Here is a 20,795-nt window from a genome sequence, read left to right as displayed (position 1 = left end):
GAAGTGGGGGACAACGGATGTGGCTCAAGATTATTTTTCAATCATAAATGACATTTAAATACAGTATTTAAATTTTATTTCTACAAAAAAAATAAAGGGTCATGCTAGGGAGACATCTTTGAGACAAATTTTGTACCATCTCTCTAATAGAGGTGGAGCCCACCAATACCATGGGTCCCACCTCTATTGGAGAGATTGTACACAAGTTTCTCTAAAGATGGAAGGAAAACTCTCATGTAATGGGATAACACTTTTTGCTATCCCCAACCAATAATGCAATGACACTTATGATAACTTTTTCACATGTCATTATGTTGTTGGTTAGGGATAGTAAAACAATGCTATCCCAGTTACATGTAAATTTTGTGGCCAAAGGTTGTCTCCTTAACATTTTCCCAACAGAAAAAAAATGTCAATATATGAGATATGACAGAGTACAAAATAAAAACGAGGGTGATGCTTGTGATGGCAAAGGAGCAAAACCACATAAGTATTTGTTCAAATTAAAAACGTAGTTTTAATATATGCAACTTGAACCCATATATTTCCCTTATTAGCTTAAATAATAATAAAACTGAAATTAAAGTTGAAACTCTAGTTGAGTCCTACTCATCACCTAGCTGACAGAGTACTACATGTTAGCTCTGTGTTAGAACACATTGGATTCGAATTACCATGAAGATTGTCTCTGGGCATCTCTTGTTGTGGACATAAAAGAAGCTTGGGAGGGAGTTGCAAGCATTCAACCTCTCCCTCAAGCATCTCTATAACTTTGTTCATCGAAGGACGATCGCTTGGCTTCAATTGTATACACCATAAAGCAGTTATAATCATCTTTTTTATTATATTCTTTTCCTCTTCTGTAGCATCATCCATCTCAAACTCTTTGCCCATGCAAAATTGCTCTGAGACCCAAAGAGGAAAATAAATTTGGCTTGAATGCTCTATGGATGCGTTGAAATTCTTCCTTCTACTTGCCATTTCCATCAACAACATTCCAAAACTATAGACATTAGCTTTGTATGAGACACCTCCAATATTTTTGTAAAACAACTCAGGAGCCATGTATCCCAATGTTCCTCTTGCTGCCGTCAAAGAGACGATGGTATTACCTACCGGATATAGCTTTGCAAGCCCAAAGTCAGAAATCTTTGGGATGAAATTCTCATCAAGAAGAATATTGTGAGGCTTGATGTCAAAATGTAGAATTTGCATGTCACAACCTTGATGTAGATATTCGATCCCTTGAGCCACTCCAAGAGAAATCTCATACATTTTCCTGTAACTTAAGGGGTTGCTTCCTTCTTTGCAATAAATGTATTTATCAAGAGACCCATTAGGCATGAAGTTATAAATTAGGGCATGCTTTGATCCCTCAACACAATAACCAACAAGTTGAACCATATTAAAATGGTGAATCCTCCCAATAGTAGCTACCTCACTTATGAAATCTTGTCCATTAGCTTTAGGCTTCTCCAACATTTTAACTCCTACAAATCGACCACTGCGTAACTTTCCTGTAAATACAGAGCCATAACCTCCTTCACCCAACTTCTCATTGAATCTATTGGTCATCTTTTTAATATCTGAGTAAGAGTACCTTATCGGAATGAGGTTGTTATCACTTTGCAGGAAGTCTTCTATGTTGCTATACATTGACAAATGCATTCTTCGCCGTTTGTAGATTAGAAGAGCAGCCAGAAATGGAACCCCAAATATAGATCTTATTGGGAAAAATGCTCCTGCAAAGCAACATCATAAAAAGAATCACAAATGACATGCTTTATTGGATATAATATATGTGCGTCATAACCCTTCCTCTTTGCTTCCATTTGTTTTTTCTACTGACAGATAGGAAACACAATTCTGCACTAAAGGAGTATGCAAACTCTTACCTAATGTAAGCCAACTGGAAATACCTGCAAGAGATAAAGAAAAAGTGACTAAAATCAAAGGCTTGACATAAGTTTGAAATTTCGAAGCACAGATATATATATACTCTGCCCTGCTTAATGGTTGACTAAGACTAATTAGCAGACTATATCATATGTGGAAGGTGAAGAAGAGAGAAGGGAATTTAAATTAGCCAGACAAAATACAAGTAATAAAACTTTTTAAAATTGTTAGAAATTTTATTTTCAAAGAATATTTGACGTATTTTCTCCATGTGTCTTTCTCTTTTTCAGCCCTGTATCGCCTTATTTCAAGTAAAACTAAACGAAACAAATGATTGAAAATGAGGAATAAATTGTAAATAAAAGTCATAGATGATAGATTTAAACAAGTGCCATTTGGAGAAATTCAGAAAGTTTGAGTAAGAAATTGTAGACTTGGAATATAACAAGTAATTCACAAACCTAATTTGTAGCTGGTCCTGCGGAAGCGGAAGTGAAGCTCAAAGCCATACCCCAGTGCGCTGTGTATGTCATGATAAGAAAAGTTTTTGTCCTTTTCGTACAAGAACGACTTACTCATCAAAGTTGTCCACTCTATTCTGCACCCGTCCTCCATATCTGATGCCGTTATATTCCCTTGCTTGACATAATTATACGTTCTCATCGCAGACGAGTTCACTGCTTTTGCACACTTGAAGAAAGTTATAGGTGTTGTACTTGATGCTAATCGAAGATCACTATAAGAAGTTAAGTTGTAAATGGAAAGCGAATAACGGGGGATGGAGGAGAAATCATTGTTGCGAATGCCAGGATCTACAACTCGGATTGTTAAGTTGTCGTAGTTGATTGCCTGCACATAGTAGTTTCCTGAATCTACTTCAAATACTGTGAGGTTGTTGTGACAAAAGAGGTTGTAATTCCAGTTTGTGCAGTTGCTTTGATTTGGATCGTTGGCTAGTCGAAAAGGGCTGGTTATGTTGTCGATGTTACCGCAGGCAGGCGAGATGCACTTACGATGGCTATGGCTCATCCTAAATGTAACAGTTACAAAGCCTAATTGAAGAAAAGCAACATAGGCAAACAAGGCACCAAGACCAAGCAATAATACAATTGCTATAACGAGAACACATATTCTGCAAGTGCTTGCCATGGAGAGAGAATTTTTAGACACACTTCTTCAATCCGCTAGCTAGCTTTGGTCAAGCAGCTGCTGCATATTTCTATTGCTTGTGAGTCAATTCAAAGTTGTTGCCATTTACATTTTGTGTGGTGCATATTGTCGCGACTTATAGATATATATATATGCCAAATCCATGGACCTGCTTTTGCATATTGCCAATGACTTTCTTCCAAGTGGGGACAACGGCTGTCGCTGAAGATTATTTATTTATTTTAAAAAAAATTGTAATTATTATGGAGTATATACTTGTACATACAGGAGTATATTATCCGCTTCATGTACTTGATACTGAATGATATGAAGTTTAGTAAATTACACTGTACAGAAAGAAAATTGGATTATTATGGAAGATGCCTTTTTGAATAATAGTAAGCAATTTTCATGAGGTGGAATTTAACCAAATTATGGAACGATATTGTCTCCACCTAGGTTTAATATTTTGGGTGAGTTTAAGCTCAATGGAAGTGTAAGGCTTTTAACTTAAAAAGTCTCGGTGCAATTAATTATGACCACTTATATTTTTGAACTATATTATTATTGTAGGGTTATTTACTGTAAACGTCCTTGAACTTTACTCCAAATTGCAATTGGGTTCGTGAACCTTTTTTTGAGGCAATTACATCCTTCAACGGAACAAACAGTTCCAATTAGGTCCTGCCATCCAACTCTGTCAATTTGCCCATCAAAATGAGGGGTAAAAGCGTCCTTTTGAGTTTGAAGACTCACCTCTTTTTTCTTTCGGTCTGAAACTTCCTTTCACAGTCCATCGGTGACGGCAATTCTGGTCCTCTAAATCGGAGTGCCTTCTTTGTAGGCGGAGAGCCTCCTGTTGGCGGCGTTGGCGCGGTCCATGTCCTCCAGCTGAGATCTGGTAGTCCTGGTTTTCTTCAGCACCGTCAAAATATCAACATTAATTTTGCTGCGCAAGGACTGCAAAGCCTCAGACTTGTAGGTCCTGCCATCCAACGCTGTCAATTTGCCCATCAAAATGAGGGGTAAAAGCGTCCTTTTGAGTTTGAAGACTCACCTCTTTTTTCTTTCGGTCTGAAACTTCCTTTCACAGTCCATCGGTGACGGCAATTCTGGTCCTCTAAATCGGGGTGCCTTCTTTGTAGGCGGAGAGCCTCCTGTTGGCGGCGTTGGCGCGGTCCATGTCCTCCAGCTGAGATCTGGTAGTCCTGGTTTTCTTTAGCACCGTCAAAATATCAACATTAATTTTGCTGCGCAAGGACTGCAAAGCCTCAGACTTGTGGAGGGACTTGCTCTCCTCGTTGGCTTGCTGTAGACGCCCCAGAATGTCCAGGACAGAACCCATCTCCTGCTTCACCTTCTCGGCCTCTTCCAAGAACAGACCAAGGTCCGGTGTGCATATGGGTCGTGGAAGATGACATCTCCACATTATTATCCCCAGCTTCAAGGTCCAAATCTTTCATAGCCTCTTTCTTTAGATCAAAATGTCAAACAAAGTAGGGTAAATATTCAGTTATGCTAAGATACGCTCATATTATTATTCTTCTCCAATATGGAGGTATTTATACAAGTACAAAGATGTGTTAACCCTAAATAAAATAGGAAATATATCTAAATTACAATAGGAAGTAAATCTCTATTACAATAGGACTAAATAATAATTGGTAAGTAACCAAAATTCTAATGAAATAAGAAACCAAAATCCTAACTAAGTAAGAACTCGCCAACACTCCCCCTCAAGTTGGGCAAAGATATTTCGCACACCCAACTTGACAAGCGAGTCACAGAACACCATACTTGAGAAGCACCAATTGTAGAGAAGGTCTTTTTGTCAACCACGAGAGCAAACCCTAAAAAATAAGGTAAGGCAAGGCAAAGAAAGTCAAACTAAAGCAAAGTTCGCAGCGGAAACACAAGAGCAAACCCTAAAAAATAGGGCACATAGCAGAACACAGAAACCCTGTGAACACGGCAGTAGATAAGGCAGAACACAGACACCCTGTGAGCACGGTAGTAGGTAAGGCAGAACACAGAAACCTTGTGAGCACGGCAATAAATAAGGCAGAACACAGAAACCCTGTGAGCACGACAATAGATAAGGCAGAACACAGAAACCCTGTGAACACGGCAACAGCAAAGGCAACCGAACCCTAAAAATAGGGTAAGGCAAGGTAAGGCAAATAAAGGCTAAGCAAAGGCAAGGTGGCAAGGCATGGCAAAGAAAGCCCAGATAGGGCAACAAAACCCTAAAAATAGGGTAAGGCAAGGCATGGCAAGGCAAAGCCAAACCCTAACAAATAAGGTAAGGCAAGGCAAAGAAAGTCAAGAGTAAAGGCAAGGTCAACGGGCATGACCACAACGAAAACACACCAGAAAAGGCATGAGCAACAATACTGGCACCATAACAGGCAAGAACAATAATATTGGCACCAACAAGAGTAACAAGGCAGAGACATAACATGCATCATTAACAGCAATACAAGGCATTGGCACTAGCAACAACAGAGACAACTTCTCTTCACTCCCCCTGAAGAGAAGGGGTCGATGGAGCCATATGATCAATGGTACTTGAGAAACATGCACTAACTAACACTGAGATGTAGCAGAATCAGCCATGACAGATAGTTGGTTAAATTGCAGTGGAATAGATGAGCAGCGATGACAATAGCAAGGTAGGCAGCAATGACGGTAGCAAGGTAGACGGCGGTAGCGGCGGCATACTAGGATTATAAGCTAGATGTATAGTGCAATAGAAATAGGTAGTCTATAGGGTTAGGGTAGAGACAGATCAAAACACAGTAACATCATCGGCAATGACCATAACAACGGCAACATCAACGACAACAATAGCTGCAACGGTAACATCGACGACAGTAATAGAGGTAACGGCAACGACAACAGAAACAACAACAGTTCTTCCATATCAACTTTAGCTAATTCACACAGACAACTTCTCTTCACTCCTCCTCTCCCCCTAAAGAGAAGAGGTCGTCGGAGTCAAGAAATAAGCAACATCTTCATGGGAATATGTCAAGCTAATGGGGATACATCAATAAACATATCCTTTTCACTCCCCCTCCCAGAGCACTTAAATTGCAAGGAAAACGCAAACACATGTCACAAGAAAACTAGGCTCTGATACCATGTCAAACAAAGTAGGGTAAATATTCAGTTATGCTAAGATACGCTCATATTATTATTCTTCTCCAATATGGAGGTATTTATACAAGTATAAAGATGTGTTAACCCTAAATAAAATAGGAAATATATCTAAATTACAATAGGAAGTAAATCTCTATTACAATAGGACTAAATAATAATTGGTAAGTAACCAAAATTCTAATGAAATAAGAAACCAAAATCCTAACTAAGTAAGGACTCGCCAACACAACATAGTTGGTGAAGGATTTTGTCATCAGGTTGTTCATCTTTCTTGCCTTTTCTTTTCCTTCCCTTTCCTTTCCTTTTAAGTTTGTTGGAAACCAAAGATCCTGTATTTTTATATTGATTTGTACAAATTAAACAAAACTAGATTAATTTATACCCAGATTCAAAATTTGCCTTTTTAATTCATTTAACTAGCTACTAGGAAACTGTCGAAATGGATTAGTTTGAAGATAATTTTTGCCTACCTTTGCCCAATACAGAGTGGGAGGAGTAGCAAGCACTTCGGTTGCTTATTTTTGGGAATGAGCGAGAATTAGGCAAGAATTCAATCAGCTGCAAGATATCTCAGGTTCTTTCTTCACTTTCAAATGAAATGCAACAAAGAGCTAAGCGGATGACCAGCTTTATCACAATGAAATTTCTAAACAGTTAATTGGAGATTTCTCATATTCAGGGGTTATGAAGCGAAGGAGAGTTTCGGACTTGAAAGGACGCTTTTACCCCTTATTTTGACGGACAAATTGACAGAGTTGGATGGCATACTACACCAGAATACATCTATTACGGCGCACAAAGCACATCGTGAATTATCAATCACGATGCGAAACAGGCAAGCAGTAAAAGCCTGCGTCGTAAATAGTGTTCCTCAATCACGACGTGCATGAATGTCGCAATAAAAACTTAAGACGACGTTACTTGTGAGCCGTAATTCAGTTGAAGCAATTACGACACGCTCTGCGTGTCTTAAAAGAGTAATTACGGTGTGCTTCACGTGCCTTCTTAAATGACTAATTACGGCATACAATTCACGCCGTAAAAGAGTAATTAATTCCCATTTAAGACGTTCATTGCACGCCGTGTTTAACTTTAAATTTTTTTATAAAAAAAATTATTAATTCCCTGCCTGCTCCTGTTTCATATTTCCCAATCATAATCAATTCCAACCAAAACAAAAAGTAGTATTGCAACCAAACTTGAAAGAAAGAACCATTTCATTGAAAACTATACCAATCATAGTCAATTCCAAATCCAAACTCTATAGAGTATTAAAAAAACACATAATAGTGCTGCCAAATCTACAATTAACTTGTACACAGCCTCCAACTCATTCACTCATAATAGTGCTGACAAACCTACAACGTAACCTATGCAAAAACCTCATGATAGCACTGGCAGTAGACATCATCTAACAAGAATCAAACTCACACTTGATCTGCGGCAATGGACACCTGCATTTTGTTTGAAAACTCATTTTAGCAACTTAACCATTGTAATTTGCCAAAGGAAAAACCTCATAATAGAAGGACAAAACTAAGCCTGAATGTTATGATTGAAGTGTGCATTATTAAGGAAAGAATTTGCTGAAGGAAAGAATAAAAACAAAAACAAAATAAGAATATTAGAAGACATATATTATGATTGAAGTATGCATTATTAAGGAAAATGGTGGAAAAATATTTGTCTCATGTATATCCAGAAAATTATGTGTATGCCTTTTCATCAACACAGCAAAAATGGACAGAGGCAGAACTTGTTGTTCTTCACTTTGTTCTTTACACAAAAACAATCACATTTCACTAGAACAATTTATATCATGAAAGACAGATAACGCATCAAACATACAAGAACCAGATAAATAACTGATAGATTTTACCTCTAATGTTTCCTCTGCTGCCATATCATCCAAAAGAAGTATGTCATTTGCGACTCTAGAATGAATACAACCTGACCAAGATATGTTTAGCCTTATAGCCATAACTCACTAGAAAGGGAAAGGCACTAAATCCCTTAACAACGATAACAACAAATAATATACGAAAGAAAAATGTGCCACATGAAAGTTACCTGATCTATACTAAATTATGCAGATTGAAATTGTTGCATTTGATGGGTATTCTGGAACCCGTCAGAGCCATCTAGAGCCTGATAAACAAAAAAATTGCTGAAGTTAAACATGAAACTACAAGTTCCTAATATAAAGTACATAACTTTTTGATCCTTATATGAATTGGAACATTTCAACAAGATTTTACCTCTCTCAAACTATGAATAACAAGTTGAATTTGTCTCTGAAGTGTTTCCTCTGCCATTAGATGAACATTTCAGCAACAAGTTGAACATCTATCAAACTATGAATAACAAGTTGAATTTGTCTCTGAACATTTCAGCAACATAAAAGCTTACAATCAAAGAACACATATGAGATATAAAATCTCTTAGCTGAAATGGTTTTCAGCAGCTTCGCATATCTTATCAACTTTAGCCTCAGATAAACCTTTGATTCCATTCAAGTTCTGCCATACAGAAATCAGAGTAAGGAATCGGACCTTAACATGCTCAGTATAAGAAATTAGAGTTTAAATTCGTTTTACCTTCTTCATATGCATCATCAAGTGATTGCAGTTGTAGATCCTAGCGTCTTCAAACTTCTTAATATCTCCGGCATTGATTCCCTGAGCAATCATTGCACAAAACCCACGCGTTACTACTAGAAATTCGATTCCTCAGTTTTGAAGCAAAATTCGCTCAAAACTTACGTCTACAGAATCGGGGAAAACTAGTTTGATCTCACCGAGAAATCTAACTGAATTACTTAAACGAAGAGATACTCATATATTTCTGAAGTTTTTTTTATTAAGAAAAACAGAGCAAATCAAACAGAATTTTAAAAATACGAAAAGAAATTTGAAATCCGATTCAGCGCTGAACACTGAATCCAAAACGTACAGAGATCGAGCTTGAAACAATGAATATTTAAATAAATCGAGAAAAATAGTTAACTATATCAATTTTTTTGAATTTAAACGAAAATAATGTGCCGTATAAATCAAGAATTAAAGACAATGAGGCCTCTAACCACAAGAATGCAGTAGGGAACATGATTCTAAACTATAAGAAGACTCATAATCAAGCATTGGGGGTTAGGGCTTTAGAGAATCGCACCTTGGGACTGTCACTGAGCATTCAACTTTGAAGTAATAGGGCTCGAGCAATAGTCTTCTAGCGAACAAGGAGCTGGAGCTCTTGAATGGTCTAGTGAGAGAAAATCCTAAAATTGTGAGAGAGGGAGAGGGAGAGGGAGAGCGAGAGCGAGAGGGAGAGAGACGTAATGAGAATGTTCTGGTATGAAGGAAAACTAAAATGAGGGAAATTAAAAAAAAAGGGTCATATTTTTAGAGGGTTTTCAAATATAATTAGGGGGTTTCGTTAAAAAGCAAAAATAAAAAACAAAAACAAAAACAATCAGGGCGTACTTAGTTGCACGCCGTAATAGATAAAAAAAAAAATTTAGACTTCACGGCATATATCTAAACATGCCGTTAAAAGATATTAAAATTACCTTTTTAAGGCGTGCTTTCACATGCCGTAAATATCAGTTATTAACAGCACGCTTTATTACCTTTTTAAGGCGTGCTTTGATATGTCGTAAATATCAGATATTAACGACACGCACAAAAAGCGTGTCGTAAATCTCAAGTCGTAAAAGCTCCAATTTGGTGTAGTGGCAGGATCTAATTGGAACTCTTTGTCCAGTTAAAGGATGTAATTGCCTAAAAAAAAAAGTTCACGGACCTAATTGCAACTGGGGGCAAAGTTCATGGACGTCTATAGTAGATGTGAAACTTACACATTATAGCTTGTATATGATTTATATTGAGCCACCTACAATTGTTCGGGCTTATAAATCCATATAATGAACCAACAACTAACTAATTTCTAGTTAGCTCCTAAAACCTTCTAATAGAACAACAAACTCCTAACTAATCTGCAAGCACATCAGCAACTGATAACTAATTGCCACATCAGCAGATTCCTAACAAAAGTACTATAGAGTTGGTAAAGTCTCACATGTTTTGCTAACCTAAATTTATAATGACATTTAAATATGGAATTTAAATTTTATTTTCTTAGAGAAATCAAATATACAATTGAGTGGTGGTGGCCGTCGTCGTGGTAACAGGAGTGATGCATGTAGTAGCTGTGGAGCACAAAACCACATTTCCATCCGCCAGAGATGCAGAATAGGGATGTAAATGTGGTTTACTTGTACACTGTGGATGCTCTATTATTAATATACTTGAAGTTAAAAATGAATTAGACAAAAATATAACTTTGTAATCAAAATGAACTCTTCTAAGTGTTGGAAAACACTACTACGTTTTACCCTTTGCGCGACAAACAGTTGTTCATCGCACAAGAAATCCTTGCGTGACGAAAAAACGCATGCGTAGCACAAACTATTGCTAAACTTGAGCGACGACACATATCGTCGAGCAAGATTGCTTAGCGCGACAGTACTAGTTATCGTCGCGTAAAGTTAGCAGGAAAAACGCAGGGTTATTTTATTTGGTGCCAAAAACTTGCATGACGAAACATATCATCGCGAAAGAAAGCTTCGCGCGACAATTTTGCAAGGAAAACGAGGGGTGATATTATTTGGCACCAAACACTTGCGCGAAGATATATATCGTCGCAAAAGAAAACATAGCACGACAAAGCACTTTATCGTCGCGCACGAAAATGCGGGGATATTTTATCTGGGGACAAAAACTTGCGCGACGAGAAAGGAGTATTTGCGTGACGACAATTTGTTGCGCGACGAAAGTTGTTTCGTCATGTAAAGTAGGATGTGGGCACGTACTAGCGCGACGAAACGTGTAATTTACGTGACGACTATTAATTGCGCGACGAAGGTTTTCTTGTCGCGTAAAGTAGGATGTTGGCACGTACCAGCGCGACGAATGCGAACTTTTTGAGCGACGCATCCCCCTTTCGTAGCGCAAAATTCTTCTTAAAATATATAATCTGTATTCAGCTATTGCAGAGGCAATCTGCAAACAAATTGACTCTGCCTCTGCCTCTTCCTCTCTTTCTGCTAGGAATTCGTTACGTTCATTGGGTAAGTATTTTTTGTCGTTAGTTTAAAAGTATTAATGTAAATTCATACTAGCGCCATTAATGTCGTTGTCTATAGGGATATTATTTGTGATTAGCAGTTGGTGGAGAACGATTGAGAAGGTATTTTCTTCATTTTATATTTTAAAAATATAAAATTAATTACATTATGTTAAACTTTGTTTGTTATGTGTATATTGTTTTGTGAAATTATATTTATATTATGTTGTTAAATTGTGCGTGACGTAGCACAATGTGTTGTGATGTACGAAGTTAATTGAAATTAACTTCGTACTTTTTTTATTTTTTTTATTTTTAGTAAAACTTAGTTTCTCGTTCGAGATTAGTTGGATTTCGTGCATGGTTGCGTAAAGCATGACTGCGGTTCAATTAATTCTTGAATTGTCCCATTATTTGGACAGTTTGGGAATGCATAGTCATGTCACGTAATTTACGGCTACACGATTAGGTTTCGGTTGTGGAGATTTCAGTGTCATCTCTGTACGTTCTTCGAGTGGTACATATGTATTTTATACATATGGTACACCTTAAGAACTATATCGAGATGCTGCTGAAATTCATCCACGTCGAAATCTAATATCATGTAGTTGTGAATTACACGACATAACTGTGCATTCCCGAATGGGATAGGGCCCTTACCGGAGGCATAAAGTGACATTATGATTTTGTAAGAAGTTGTTGTGATTGTTGTGTTGTGATTGTGGTTCTAGGAATTATGAGCAGGAGGTGGATACATAACCCGAATAGATGCGCAGACGAATACTTGGATGGAATCGAGGATTTTATTGACTTTGCACGTACACACAACCCGAGTGCAACTAGAATCCGGTGTCCTTGTAGGAGCTGTAACAACACGTTGTGGGAGACAATTGAAAATGTTCGATTTCATTTAGTAAGGAATGGAATGATTGAGACATATAGCACATGGAACAATCACGGGGAACAATTAGACATTGCTTCGTCTTTCAAGGGCCACAAGAGTGGACAATGTTGAACCTATTGTGGATCCTAATGAACAAGCCATAAATATTATAGATATTTATAAAAATACCCAATCCTAGACATGTATTTATAAAAATACCCAAGCACTATTTAAACATAGAAACATACCCAAAATGGGTTTTGGGTATGTGTGTAATGATGGGTTTTGGGTATGTTTATAAATGGGTTTTGAGTGTGTGTAATGATGAGTTTTGGGTATGTTTATAAAGTGTTTTGGGTGTTGGGTATTTTTATAATTTCAGCCCCCATTTTGGGTATTTTAGTGAAACTCCCTATTATAAATGATGTTTTTCCATTTATATCGACCAACATCAATTAGGAAGGGGAAGATGATGTGCCTACACCAATGGACAGTGCAGAGTTCGAACAATATGAAAAACTGTTACAAATGCCAACCAAGAGTTATACCTGGGGTGCAAGAGCTTTTCCGTTCTCATGGCCATTGTGGAGCTAATGCACGGAAAAATAAAGTATCGTATGTCGAATTTGTGTTTCGATTACTTTTTGGGGGTTTTCAAGAGAATGCTTCCGATGGACAATTATTTGCCAAAAGACCATAGACACGCGCAAAAGGTGTTGAATGGTCTTGAATTGGGTTATGAAAAAATTCACGCTTGCAAAAACAATTGCAAGTTATTCTACAAAGAGTATGAAATATTGGAGACATGTCATATATGCAATGAGTCGAAGTTCAAAATGACATCTCAGAATAGAATGACTAAGATCCCACAAAAAAAGTCATGCGTTATCTGCTCTTGAAACTTAGGTTGCAGCGATTGTATATGTTGACGCATACTGCCACAGACATGAGATGGCATAAGGAAAAATGGGTAGACGACGATGTGATGCGGCATCTTGCAGATGGGGTGGCATGGAAAGAGTTCGATCGAACATTCCTCGAGTTTGCTGCTGATCCCCGAAATGTTAGATTGGGACTTGCCACTGACGGATTCAATCCATACAGGGTTCTAAACCAACACCACAGCACTTGGCCGATTTTCGTATTCCCATATAATTTTCCGCCTTGGAAATGCATGAAAAAAGAATACATGATGATGATTGTTTCAATAATTGAGGATTCTGGCAGGTCAATTGATGTTTACTTAAGGCTGTTGGTTGATGAGCTTAAGCATTTATGGACAAACGGTGTGTGCACGTACAATAAATCCACTGGGAAGATGTTTACTTTGCGGGCAGTAGTTATGTGGACTGTGAATGATTTTTCAGCATACGCAATGGTTTCTAGGTGGAGCACAAAGGGTTATATGGCATGTCCTGTATGCAAGGAAGATGTAACTTCTGGTTGGTCATCTTAATATTTATTTGGCGCCAAATTCTTGCGCGACAAACTCATTCTCGTAGTGTTAAGTTGCAATTTTGTGTGACGACTTTATATATTGTTGCGTCAATATATGTATATTATAATATAATATAATATATATACAGAAATTCTCTTATGCGGACATCCGGACGTTATTATCGTGCGGACGCCGTGTATTTTGTACTACCCCTCTCTGTTTTCTTCCCTGTTTACAATAGGATCCGCACAATAATAACGTGCGGACATCCTGATAAGAGAATAACTATATATATATACATGGGTATAATACATATATATATATATAGATAATATATATGGGTATGTTATAATAATAATAATAATAATAATATACATGTATATACGTGTATATATGTATATTATAATATATACATATAGTATAAATATATAATGTATATGTGTATATGTATATATATATATATATATATATTACATATATACATGTATGCTATTATTATAATATTAATATGTATATGTGTATATGGATATACTATAATAATATACGTGTATATATACATGTTTATGTGCATATACGTGTATATATGTACATTATAGTATATGTGTATGTAATAATAATAATAATAATAATAATAATAATATATGTGTAGTACATGTATATGTGTAATATATGTATATATATGTGTAGTATATGTGTAGTATATGTGTACATATATATATATATATATATATATATATATATATATATATATGTATATATATAGTATATGCGTAGTATATGTGTATATATATAAAAAATTAACCTCATTATTATTATTGTCTATAATTATTCAATATCTCAAACAAATCCCGAAATTCAAAACTACCCGTTATCCAATAAAAACCCAAATTTCCTAATAATAAACCTTAATCCCCGACACGATTCGTTACAAATGTTGTTTGACAAGCATTTGTCGCACTAGGTCGTGTGAACCAAAAACCTATTAATAGATAAGAACACATTCCAACCAATTCCCAAAAAATATAAATTTGTATCAAAGTAGAACTAGTAACTATACATATAATCATACATCGCGATGCCAGTAAATCATTCTTTAAAAAAAAAAAAAACTTTGCGCGACGCCAGTAAATCATACGTCGCACAAAAGGTTGCAGGACGCACCATTTCGTTGCGCAACCTAACTTTGAGTGACGCCAAATCTTCCTGCGTCGCGCAACATAACTTTGAGTGATGCCTAGGCATCCTACGTTGCGCACTATTATAATTTTCGAGGGTTTAGGGTTTAGGGTTTACAGTTTGCGCGACACCAGTATACTTTTACGTCGCGCAAGTTGCCGAAAATTTTGGCGGAATTATTACCTTGTGCGACGGTTTGCTGTCGTCGTCGCGCAAGGTGGTGAAATTTTGGCAGAATTATGGCCTTGCGCGACGGTTTACTTTCGTTGTCGCGCAAGTTGGCGAAAATTTTGGTGGAAATAATACCTTGCGCGACGTCAATTTTCTTTTCTGTAGCGCAATCTGACCTTAAGTGACAGTTTACTTTCTTCGTCGCGCAAGTTTGAGAAAATTTTCTGAAAAAAACACTCAAGTACAGACCCCTCACTTCCTCTCTCTCCTTCGACCCCTCAGTACCTCTACCGAAATTTGACACCTCCCCCTCCCAATACTCCCTCCCTCCATAACCACCACATCCATCCACCTCAACCCACGAAATCGTCACAGGATCTGGCCACCATCACCTCTGAGTTCCTCTCTCTCCTTCGACCCCTCTCCCTCCCTCCCTCCCTCCCTCTATAACCGCCACATCCAACCACCTCAACCCACGAAACCGACGCAAGAAGGGCTGGGCCGCCACCACCTTCGAACCCCAACCCTTTCCCCGCCATCAATGTCACGCCTGCCGCCGGTTTTGACTGATTTTCGCCGGACGTGTGAGGTATGGTTTCTCAACTATTTTTCATGCTCTAGCTGATGATTGGGTATGATTTAATAAATTTCTAGTTTTGGTATCTCGATTTTGAACCCTAACTTTGACCGATTTTTGAATTGAAATTTCGGCAACTTTCGGCCATTTTTCTGGGTAGGTCCAAGAACAAAAGTTGCTCCAATTGATGTTCTGAACCTAGGGTAGGAAGCTTGGCCCTTAATTTTGAGAAATGTTCGGCGATCGTTATCGCTTTAGACACCCACGCACTGTCAGCGCGTGTGGTGGTGCGTGGGGTACTGTAACAGAGGGGCATTGTGTCCCAGTGCGATTCCTTAGTTGTCACGAGTGCGTAGGTGTGCTCGAATTTCAATGTGGTTACCGTTTGAGTCTCGAACGAATTTCGCCTATTGTGCGGACCGTTGGATCAAACTCAAACTCACGTATGTTGCACCTTGTATTTCTAGGATCGTATAGGATTTGACGGATCGTGGATTGGAGTCTCGAATACTCCGAAATCACGAACCCTAGGGCAAGATATGCTTTAATTAATTAGTTAATGAAATTGTATATACTTAGATTATATCTTGGTAAATTGGATTAATTTTTATGTTTATTAATGAAATTGTGCAGATGTCAAACCTTATTAGAAGTCATAAGGCGATGACGACTGCACAGAGTTCACCTCCCCTGGCTCAGCCGTCAGCTGCGACTGCTCCAGCACAGATGGACCACTTGCGGGTTGGTCCCGGGGTCTCCCATGCGCCAGTGTCATTAGCGTCATTAGTGGCGCAACCTGTTAGCGCCAGGCGTCATCATCGCCTCGTCAGCACCATCGACACAACATCGACAGACACTACTGGTGCGTCGGGGTCACACCAAGGTAAAGATTTCCTTGAACTCCAGTTGTTTTGGACCAAGATTTTAGTACGATTAGTTATTTAACGTTAATTTTATATTTCTTTGCAACCAAGAAGAACACCCGGGGACCTTGTTGCCAGTTGAAGATGGCGCAGGTCACCGAGGTGACCAACAGTCTTATCAGCATCGGATACGACGCGCGGCATCAGGCTGCACCAACGGTGGAATTGCATAGCTCATTGGCCCACGACATTGGTCACGTTGTTCGGACCCATTGCCTGATGAAATGGAAGTCTTGGAAGGTCATGCCTGACGAGATGCGGACGGAGGTGCGCGGACAGTTGTCGGTATGTATCCTACCTTTTAATTGTTTTTCCTTCAAATTTTATAAATTTCTATTACTTAATGTATGTAATTAATTTATTACAGATGAACTACAATTTAGAGGACCTCGACGACGAGTCTTTGGCGTATGTCAACAGACTCTTTGCTGAGAGGTACAAGCAGTGAAAGAGCGACTTGCACCACCATTTTTAGGCATTTGATGATCTGCAGGTCGCTCTTCATGAGGGTTGCCTGAAGGAGTTTGAGGGGCGGGAGGATAGTTGGGCGTGGCTCTGCGGTCATTTTCAGGAGGCCGATTATGTGGTATTTTTTTAATATTAAGTTCAAAATTATTACATGTTTCTTACTAATGTTTATTTAATTTTTTATATTTCATTTCAATTTCAACTAATACGTTCATTTTTTGTATAACAGAAGAAGGCCCAAGCAAATAAGGGCAATAGGAACAAGAAGACTCTTCTCCACCATTCAGGTTCCAGGCCCTTCTCACATAAGATGGACGTGCGGCGGCGGGTAATAATAAAATCCTTTATATTCAATTTTTAATATGTCATGAATATTAATTTGTTTTTTTCGTACTAACATTTTTCTTCTCTTGTTTAATTCAGGGGGGGTCCAAATTCCCTGAGATCAACGTCTTTGGCGATGTTTATGTTCGACATGGGAATGAGTTGGTCGAGTCCCTTCATGTAAGTATTCTTTAATTTTAATTATTATCTTACGCATTCAAGTTTCATGGTTATTATATGAATGTTTTAATTAATATTTTATGTTATTTTAAACAGACGCCGATGATGGAGAAGAGCCAGTTGGTTCTTCAGGAGTCTGCCTCTCAACTTCCTCCCGATACTCCGCACGAGTCTGTGGATCAGACTCTCGGGAGGAGGCCAGGGACATATTGTCGAGGGATGGGGAAAGCTGGGCGGCGAAAACCTAGATCCCGTTCATCGTCACAGTCAAACAAGGTGACTGCTTTGAAAGCAACGGTGGTCGAACTTAAGGGTCAGATGTCTGTGCTTCTAGAGTCCCTTGCTCGGTCCGGCATTCCAATCCCGCATTTTGGTCCCTCGTCGACCTCCGAGCCCCTCCAACCCGAGCATGGCCACCAGACCTCTGCCCTTGTGGACAATGTCCAGACCTCAGAGCCACATTTGCCAGACGACCAAGTAGATTTTGGAACATTGTTTGACTAGTTTTTTACTTTCATAATTACATTTTAGACATTTCTCTTGTACTATACATTTATATTATTTTATAAATTCTTTTTTCTCTTCATTACATTTTTTTTAATTGCAATTTCATTTTATTACAAAAAAATAAAGCATATTTATAAAAAAAAATAAAAAAAACGTAAAATCAATTCACATTTTTACAAAATACAAAAAATGTAAAACTAAATTTTTTTTAAAAAAATTTATTTTTGCGCGACGAAAATAAAGAAAAAGAACTATAAAATGCCGCACAAAGACACATAGAATTTTAAGTTGATTAAGGTACTCATAAAAATTTAGAGAAGGATTATATATGTGAGCTTAATGATTTATGTCATTGATGTGAGACATAAAAATCGTGGCATTTGAAACATAAGATAATTGTTTAAATCATAATAAAATTGCACTAAAGTTCATCACCTAGCTGACAGAGTACATGTTAGCTCTGTGTTCGAACACGTTGGAATTTGAATTACCATGAAGATTGTCTCTGAGCATTTCTTGTGGACACAAAAAAAAGCTTGGGAGGGGGCTGTAGGCATTCAACCTCTCCCTCAATCTCCTTCATAATTGATTGTCTGCATGTAGTACTTCCCCGAATACAAGTGCAATACGGCGAGGTTGTTCCTGCAAGGTCGTTATACCATGGCCCGTTTGCGTAGTTTCTTTTATTTGGACCATTAGTTAGCCGAAAAGGATAGATTAAGTTGTGGATGCCACCGCAGGAAGACGAAATGCACTTTCCATTGCCGTTGTTGTGCTTAGCTGTAGTAGATTCGTAGATTAATTGAGAAACAAGCAAATGGCAAAACCCGAGACCAAGAACAAGAGAAACTGCAATTGCTATTACGAGAAAGGCCCATAAGGATCTGCCAGTGCTTCCCATGGAGAGAGATTTTAAGACACTCCTTCAATTCACTTGCTTTGATGAAGCAGCTGCAGCATTTGTACTGCACTTTGCAATTTGTGTAGTGCTTTATTGTCACTACTTACTAGTCTCGAGCATTTGCTGATCATCTTTTTCATTTTGCATATTGCTAATGACTTTCGTCCATGTGATCATTGGTGCAAAGGCCAATTCCATGCTCCGAAAATTGAAGTAGGGGAGAATGGCTGTTGCTCAAGATTCTTTTTCAATTATAAATGACGTTTAAATACAACATTTCAATTTTATTTCTATATAAAAGAAAATCAATATATGAGATATGACTCAGTGGTGGTGGTAGTGATTATGAAAACACCACATAAGTATTTGGTCAAAATAAAAATGTATTTTTAATGTATGCAACTTGAACCCATGTATTTCCCTTATTAGCTTAAATAATAATAATAAAACTGAAATTAAAGTTGAAACTATAGTTGAGTTCCACTCATCACCTAGCTGACAGAGTACTACATGTTAGCTCTGTGTTAGAACACATTGGATTCGAATTACCACGAAGATTGTCTCTGGGCATCTCCTGTTGTGGACATAAAAGAAGCTTGGGAGGGAGTTGCAGGCATTCAACCTCTCCCTCAAGCATCTCTATAACTTTGTTCATTGAAGGACGATCACTTGGCTTCAATTGTATACACCATAAAGCAGCTATAATAATCTTTTTTATCATTTTCTTTTCCTCTTCTGCAGCATCATCCATCTCAAACTCTTTGCCCATGCAAAATTGGTCTGAGACCCAAAGAGGAAAATAAATTTGGCTTGAATGCTCTATGGATGCGTTCAAATTCTTCCTTCTACTTGCCATTTCCATCAACAACATTCCAAAACTATAGACATCAGCTTTGTATGAGACAACTCCAATATTTTTGTAGAACAACTCAGGAGCCATGTATCCCATTGTTCCTCTTGCTGCCGTCAAAGAGACTATGGTATTACCTACTGGATATAGCTTTGCAAGCCCAAAGTCAGAAATCTTTGGGATGAAATTCTCATCCAGAAGAATATTGTGAGGCTTGATGTCAAAATGTAGAATTTGCATGTCACAACCTCGATGTAGATATTCGATCCCTTGAGCCACTCCAAGAGAAATCTCATACATTTTCCTGCAACTTAAGGGGTTGCTTCCTTCTTTGCAATAAATGTATCTATCAAGAGATCCATTTGGCATGAGTTATAAATTAGGGCACGCTTTGATCCCTCAACACAATAACCAACACGTTGAACCATATTAAAATGGTGAATCCTCCCAATAGTAGCTACCTCACTTATGAAATCTTGTCCAGTAGCTTTAGGCTTCTCCAACATTTTAACTCCTACAAATCGACCACTGCGTAACTTTCCTTTAAATACAGAGCCATAACCTCCTTCACCCAACTTCTCATTTAATCTACTGGTCATCTTTTTAGTATCTGAGTAAGTACACTACTACAAAAAAGGCAAAAGACGACGGGAATTCACCGTCGTGTATCGGGTTGTCAAACCGTCGTAAAATCGACCAACATCTTTTCCAAAGTAAAACCACGACGGTAAATCACCGTCGTTGTTATAACAAACAACGTCATTAACAAAAAACAACCGACGTCTGTATACTGAAAAATGAACCCAAAAATTGTCAAGGAGAAGAATAGACGACCTATTTTATACAAACTCCGTCGTGTAAATAAATACAATACGTCTTTAAATAAATAAAATACGACGTTATTAAGCCATACTACGTCTCATATATTTATATAACCGTCGTAAAATGATTTTTCCACTTCATTGTATATAAAATAAACGACGTGGAAAATATGTTAGGCTCATGACTTACGACATATTTATTTCTGTAAACGACGTAGTATTTTATATACAACGTCGTGATCATGTAA

At 37.8% G+C, this 20,795-nt stretch overlaps 1 protein-coding gene, 1 long non-coding RNA gene and 1 pseudogene across 3 annotated transcripts; all 3 read right to left on the bottom strand.

Moving 5' to 3' along the window:
* Positions 1-525: 525 nt before the first annotated feature.
* Positions 526-3,156, bottom strand: LOC110760215 (rust resistance kinase Lr10-like). Of its 2 annotated transcripts, XM_021962452.2 has the most exons (3): positions 2,358-3,156; positions 1,896-1,919; positions 526-1,742 (listed from the first exon to the last, which is right to left on the bottom strand). In XM_021962452.2, exons 1-3 carry the CDS (start codon positions 3,043-3,045, stop codon positions 613-615), a joined length of 1,842 nt encoding a protein of 613 aa, XP_021818144.1. In that variant the 5' UTR covers positions 3,046-3,156; the 3' UTR covers positions 526-612. The 2 variants fall into 2 exon arrangements, with proteins under 2 accessions (XP_021818144.1, XP_021818145.1); XM_021962453.2 differs by lacking the exon at positions 1,896-1,919.
* Positions 3,157-7,406: 4,250 nt separating this feature from the next.
* LOC110760217 (uncharacterized) lies at positions 7,407-9,576 on the bottom strand. Its single transcript, XR_002527238.2, has 7 exons — positions 9,376-9,576; positions 8,805-8,885; positions 8,617-8,726; positions 8,466-8,515; positions 8,278-8,355; positions 8,087-8,157; positions 7,407-7,661 (listed from the first exon to the last, which is right to left on the bottom strand). It is a non-coding gene; the product is annotated as an uncharacterized LOC110760217 (long non-coding RNA).
* Positions 9,577-19,363: 9,787 nt separating this feature from the next.
* On the bottom strand, positions 19,364-20,331 carry LOC110760219 (rust resistance kinase Lr10 pseudogene; annotated as a pseudogene).
* Positions 20,332-20,795: the final 464 nt, after the last annotated feature.

Source organism: Prunus avium, chromosome 2, assembly GCF_965620075.1.
Source record: "Prunus avium chromosome 2, drPruAviu1.hap1.1, whole genome shotgun sequence".
In the NCBI taxonomy this organism is placed as follows: domain Eukaryota; kingdom Viridiplantae; phylum Streptophyta; class Magnoliopsida; order Rosales; family Rosaceae; genus Prunus; species Prunus avium.
The sequence above is the reverse complement of the archived record's forward strand: the minus strand, read 5'-3'. Positions and strand labels throughout refer to the sequence as shown.